Source organism: Hyla sarda, chromosome 4 (assembly GCF_029499605.1).
Source record: "Hyla sarda isolate aHylSar1 chromosome 4, aHylSar1.hap1, whole genome shotgun sequence".
Lineage (NCBI taxonomy): Eukaryota > Metazoa > Chordata > Amphibia > Anura > Hylidae > Hyla > Hyla sarda.
Genome location: NC_079192.1, coordinates 394,882,733 through 394,889,512, shown reverse-complemented (window position 1 = coordinate 394,889,512; position 6,780 = coordinate 394,882,733). Strand labels below are relative to the sequence as shown.

Below are 6,780 nucleotides of genomic sequence, written 5' to 3'. Positions count from 1 at the left end.
TTTTATTTTTCCGTGTATGGGGCGGTATGAGGGCTCATTTTTTGCGCCGTGATCTGAAGTTTTTAACGGTACCATTTTTGCATTGATAGGACTTATTGATCACTTTTTATTCATTTTTAAATGATATAAAAAGTGACCAAAAATGCACTATTTTGGACTTTGGAATTTTTTTGCGCGCACGCCATTGACCGAGCGGTTTAATTAATGATATATTTTTATAATTCGGACATTTCCGCACGCGGTGATACCACATATGTTTATTTTTATTTTTATTTACACTGTGTTTTTTTTTTTATTGGAAAAGGGGGGTGATTCAAACTTTTAATAGGGGAGGAGTTAAATGATGTTTATTCACTTTTTTTTTCCACTTTTTTTTTGCAGTGTTATAGGTCCCATAGGGACCTATAACACTGCACACACTGATCTTCTATGTTGATCACTGGTTTCTCATAAGAAACCAGTGATCAACGATTCTGCCGCATGACTGCTCATGCCTGGATCTCAGGCACTGAGCAGTCATTCGGCGATCGGACAGCGAGGAGGCAGGAAGGGGCCCTCCCGCTGTCGTGTCAGCTGTTCGGGATGCCGCGATTAGCCGCGGCTATCCCGAACAGCCCGACTGAGCTAGCCGGGAACTTTCACTTTCACTTTTAGCCGCGCGGCTCAGCTTTGAGCGCGCGGCTAAAGGGTTAATAGCGCGCGGCGCCGCGATCGGCGCTGCGCGCTATTAGAGGCGGGTCCCGGCTTCACTATGACGCCGGGCCCGCCATGATATGACGCGGGGTTACTGTGTAACCCCGCGTTATATCAGAAGAGCAGGACCAATGACGTACCGGTACGTCATTGGTCCTTAAGGGGTTAAAAAAAATATGTTTTTATGTACTTGATACATCTCTAGGCATATATATATACTGTAAATATATATATATATATATATATATATATATATACCCAAATAAATATGTATATATATATATCTATATATATATATATATATATATATATATATATATATATAGATATAGATAGATACCTGAAGATGGTTTAGAACCCTGTGATGTCACAGATGCTTGTGATGATGTCACCGTAAGCTGTACAAGGAGGTGCGCGCCGGCTGCAGTCTCTTCAGTGTGTTTTGCATTCACAACCTGTGGTGCAAAGTGTTTGTTAGAGTTTCTATTTGCGATAGAGAATTCGAGATTTTGACCGTTCCTTGTCTGAAGAGAGAACCACAAGGTAAGTCGCAGCCGCTTCTATTCATACATATACAGGGCATTTTGTTTGTTTGTCAGGTAATGTTTTTTTTTTTTTTTAGCAAAAAAACAAGCAATGAATGGCCAAAAGAAATAACAAAAGTTACATTTCTCATAGCATTGCGACACTACTAGGCTTAGGCATTAAACAAAACAAAAAATGCACAGATATTATCATGACCAGAGATTTTTCTTGCAAACGTGCTAAAATACAATTACGCCCCCCCCCCCCCCCCAAAAAAAAAACAATAAAATGAGTCCTAATACATGAAGTTCTAAAGGATATAAGTCCATGAGAAAGATTTGGTGGTGTAGTAAAATAATGACAGAAAGATTAGGGCAGAACTATAATAGTATATAATAGTATTCTGTGTGTACTAACAATAGCAAAACTCTGGGTACTCCGAAAGGGAAAAATCAACTAGTGACAGAAAGTCATATTGGGGGAGATTTATCAAAACCTGTCCTGAGGAAAAGTAGCTGAGTTGCCCATAGCAACCAATCAGATCACTTCTTTCCTTTTGCAGAGGCCTTGTTAAAAATGAAAGAAGCAATCTGATTGGTTGCTATGGGCAACTCAGCAACTTTTCCTCTGGACAGGTTTTGATAAATCTCCCCCATGGAGGATGGATAGATCCCAATGAGGTGGGGAAGGTTCATTTATAGTAAATGTATATAGCAGGATAGCCCAATTGTATCTACAGTATGAACTTCCCATACCACAGTGACCATATAGCCAAGCCCTTATAATCCGCCATTACTAGGACAGGTTCAGGGTTATCAGATATTACTAGGACCGGACAGGTTCAGGGTTATCAGATATTACTAGGACCGGACAGGTTCAGGGTTATCAGATATTATTAGGACCGGACAGGTTCAGGGTTATAAGACATTTCTAGGACCGGACAGCTTCAGGGTTATCAGATATTACTAGGACTGGACAGCTTCAGTGTTATCAGATATTACTAGGACTGAACGGGTTCAGGGTTATCAGATATTACTAGGACCGGACAGGTTCAGGGTTATCAGATATTACTAGGACCGGACAGGTTCAGGGTTATCAGATATTATTAGGACCGGACAGGTTCAGGGTTATAAGACATTTCTAGGACCGGACAGCTTCAGGGTTATCAGATATTACTAGGACTGAACGGGTTCAGGGTTATCAGATATTACTAGGACCGGACAGGTTCAGGGTTATCAGATATTACTAGGACCGGACAGGTTCAGGGTTATCAGATTTTATTAGGACCGGACAGGTTCAGGGTTATAAGACATTTCTAGGACCGGACAGGTTCAGGGTTATCCGATATTACTAGGACCAGACAGGTTCAGGGTTATCAGATATTACTAGGACCGGACAGGTTCAGGGTTATCAGATATTACTAGGACCGGACAGGTTCAGGGATATAAGACATTTCTAGGACCGGACAGGTTCAGGGTTATCAGATATTACTAGTATCGGACATGTTCAGGGTTATCAGATATTACTAGGACCAGACAGGTTCAGGGTTATCAGATATTACTAGGACCGGACAGGTTCAGGGTTATCAGATATTACTAGGACCAGACAGGTTCAGGGTTATCAGATATTACTAGGACCAGACAGCTTCAGGGTTATCAGATATTACTAGGACCGGACAGGTTCAGGGTTATCAGATATTACTAGGACTGGACAGGTTCAGGGTTATCAGATATTACTAGGACTGAACGGGTTCAGGGTTATCAGATATTACTAGGACCGGACAGGTTCAGGGTTATCAGATATTACTAGGACCGGACAGGTTCAGGGTTATCAGATATTACTAGGACCGGACAGGTTCAGGGTTATCAGATATTACTAGGACTGGACAGGTTCAGGGTTATCAGATATTACTAGGACTGAACGGGTTCAGGGTTATCAGATATTACTAGGACCGGACAGGTTCAGGGTTATCAGATATTACTAGGACCGGACAGGTTCAGGGTTATCAGATATTACTAGGACCGGACAGGTTCAGGGTTATCAGATATTACTAGGACCGGACAGGTTCAGGGTTATCAGATATTACTAGGACCGAACAGGTTCAGGGTTATCAGATATTACTAGGACCGGACAGGTTCAGGGTTATCAGACATTGGTAACCTCAGGGAAGACGTCTCCATATAAAACACTTATAGAGAAGCGTCTTCTTCTGAGGCTGTGATGGTCTTAGTGTTATCTTGTGGTTCTGTGCTGGACATTTCTGCTCTGTATGAAGGATCTATTGTATAATGACAGGAATGATGACATGTTGTCTAATGTGTTCACTTATCTCTCTCTCTCTAGTGTTTTCAGGCTCTGACCTGTGACCATGGCCTCTCCACAAGACCCATTGCTGAAGGAGGAGGAAGAAGCAATGGAGGACCATAGTGATATGGATGTAGAAAAGGGCGATATCCCTGAGAGGCAGAACCTGCCATCTCTAAGCGTGATGTCCACCGCACGTTCCATCATCACCGTAGTGATCCTCGCCTTTGTTAATTTGCTCATCTATGCAAATCGCTCCAGCGTGGCGGGGGTGCTGCCTTATATACAGAAAGCATATGACACCAATGCTAGTCTGTCCGGCTTATTGAATACATTGTTCATTGGAAGCTACGTGCTGGTCGCACCAATTGCCGGATATTTGGGCGACCACTGTAATAAGAAATATACTGTTTGCGCAGGAGTCACCATTTGGCTGAGCATGACACTTACCCTGTCATTCATCCCCGACGGGTACTTCGTGCTCTTCCTGCTGACGAGTGGACTGGTGGGAGCTGGAGAGGCGACTTTCTGCACCATCGCCCCCTCCATCATTGCAGACCTTTTTACAAGTGACCAGCGGACCCGCATGCTGAACATGTTTTACTCCGTCATACCTGTAGGCTGCGGACTGGGATACATCATCGGGCCCAAAGTGACTGATGCAGCAAGCGGCGATTGGCACTGGGCGTTTCGGGTCACCCCTGGCCTTGGCCTCATAGCTGTGGCTTTGATGATTTTGGTCACAAAGGAGCTTCCAAGAACGACTACAAATGGGAAGAAGAACAACAAATCCCGGAAGTTTGCCAAATGGGCAACAGATCTGAAAAAACTATTTAAAAATCGAAGCTTCATGTTAACCACCATGGGATCGTCAGCTGTATCCTTCATAGTGGGAGCCATAGGTGTATGGGGTCCGTCATACCTGACCCACGCACGAACACTCCTACAAGAGAAGGACCCTTGCCGCGCTGAACCGTGTGATTATCACGACATCCCAATATTTGGTGTGATTACAGTCGTCTCTGGCATTCTGGGAGTTGTAGCAGGGTCGGAGATAAGCAAAAAATATCGCAAATCCAACCCACGGGCGGACCCGCTTGTGTGTGGCTGCGCGATGATGCTCTCCGCCCCTTTTCTTCTGTTGGCATTGACTTTTGGAAACATCAGCCTCGTTGCTACCTACATCTTCATCTTCATTGGAGAGACTCTTCTGGCAGTAAATTTCACCCTCATATCTGACATTATACTAAAAGTAGTAACTCCGTGGAGGAGATCTTCTGCCCTGGCCGTGCAGATGACAATCTATCACCTCCTAGGTGACGCCGGCAGCCCGTACCTCATCGGCCTGATATCTGACACCTACGTACAAGGATATGCCAAATCCCCTCTTCTGACATACCGCAGCCTGGAGTATGCTCTCATGACCTGCACCATAATGGCAGTCATCGGAGGGGCCTTCTTCATGGCTACTGCGCTGTTTATAGAGAGGGATGAAAAAGAAGCAGAGATGGAATCAGAACCTCCGTCATCCTCCTCCTCCTCACTGCTTCCTGCCGATGAGGACTGCGCTTCAGACTACAGAGATCCGTAACCTCCACAATGCCGATAGATATAGTGAGGACTCTCCTAAAAGTGAACGAGGAAAAGTCATTGCTTTACTTAATTAAAAAATAAAAATTAAGAAAAAAATTGTTGTTCTATGTCCCACTTTACCCCCTTAAAAAATATTCTCTACCTACCAAACTGTGTCCAAACCCCAAGTAGAAAAATGTAAATCTCCTTTCAAGATATAAAAAAGACCATTAATAACAAGAGGGATATATATGAGTGCGTGTATGTGTGTATATGTTTGTGTATGTGTGTGTATATGTGTGTATGTGTTTGTATGTATATGAGTGTGTATATGTGTGTCTGTGTATGTGTATATGTTTGTGTGTATATGTGCGTGTGTGTTTGTGTGTATGTGTTTGTGTATATGTTTGTGTGTATATGTGCGTGTGTATATGTGTGTGTGTGTATATGTTTGTGTGTATATGTGCGTGTGTATGTGTTTGTGTATATGTTTGTGTGTATATGTTTGTGTGTATATGTGCGTGTGTATGTGTTTGTGTATATGTTTGTGTGTATATGTGCGTGTGTATATGTGCGTGTGTATGTGTTTGTGTTTATGTTTGTGTGTATATGTGCGTGTGTATATGTGTGTGTGTTTGTGTGTATATGTGTTTGTGTATGTGTATATGTTTGTGTGTATATGTGCGTGTAGATGGGTTTGTGTGTATATGTTTGTGTGTATATGTGAGTGTGTATGTGTTTGTGTATGTATATGTGTGTGTGTGTGTGTATTAGGGCTGCACGATATAGGGAAAATGTGCAATTTCGTTTATGGAGGTAAATATTGTAATTTTGATATAATAAACAAATGGTGAAATCCCCCCTATTTAATGCCCAATCCCTCTATTTTATATAGCCACCGCCCCCTATTTCATATTCATTGACTGAACATAAAATGGAGGGAATTGGATAAGAAATGGGGAGAAATTAGCTTAAAGGGGTACTCTGCCCCGAGGTATGTTATCCCCTATCCAAAGAATCGGGGATAACATGTCTGATCAAGGAGTGGCCGGCCCCTAGCACACAGCCGTCATGCCTCCGCCCATAGACATGAATGGAGGGGATGTGGTGGCTGTGATCGCCAGTGATCTGGCATGGAGCGGAATTCGCTCCGTCCACCGGATGACTGGGGTGCTGCAGTGGAGATCGCAGGTGTCCCCAGCGGCCAGACCCCCGTGATCAGACATGTTTTCCCCTATCCTTTGAATAGGAGATTTCTTGTCTAGCAGAGTAGGGCCTGCCTGGTATAGTGTAGTCTCCACCCGCTCCGGCGTTGTTATGTTGCTCTATGGTGCAGCACAGCCAAGTAGGAGGGAGCAGTGACTTCCCTTAAAGGGGTAGTCCAGTGGTGAAAAACTTATCCCCTATCCTAAGGATAGGGGATAAGTTTGAGATCGCGGGGGGTCCGTCCGCTGGGGCCCCCTGCGATCTCTCTGTACGGGGCCCCGGCTCTCGGCCCAGATAGCGGGTGTCGACCCCCGCACGAAGTGGTCGGCCGACATGCCCCCTCAATACATCTCAATGGCAGAGCCGGAGATTGCCGAAGGCAGCGCTTCGGCTCTGCCATAGAGTTGTATTGAGGGGGCGTGTCGGCCGCCGCCCCGTGCGGAGGTCAACACGCCCCCTTCCCGCGGGCTGTCGGGGCTC

At 44.6% G+C, this 6,780-nt stretch overlaps 1 protein-coding gene across 1 annotated transcript; it reads left to right on the top strand.

Annotated features, from left to right (window-relative positions):
• The first annotated feature begins 1,062 nt into the window (after positions 1–1,062).
• Positions 1,063–5,241, top strand: LOC130367115 (protein spinster homolog 1-like). The gene is made up of 2 exons (XM_056569502.1): positions 1,063–1,236; positions 3,562–5,241. Exon 2 carries the CDS (start codon positions 3,587–3,589, stop codon positions 5,111–5,113), a length of 1,527 nt encoding a protein of 508 aa, XP_056425477.1. The 5' UTR covers positions 1,063–1,236; positions 3,562–3,586; the 3' UTR covers positions 5,114–5,241.
• Positions 5,242–6,780: the final 1,539 nt, after the last annotated feature.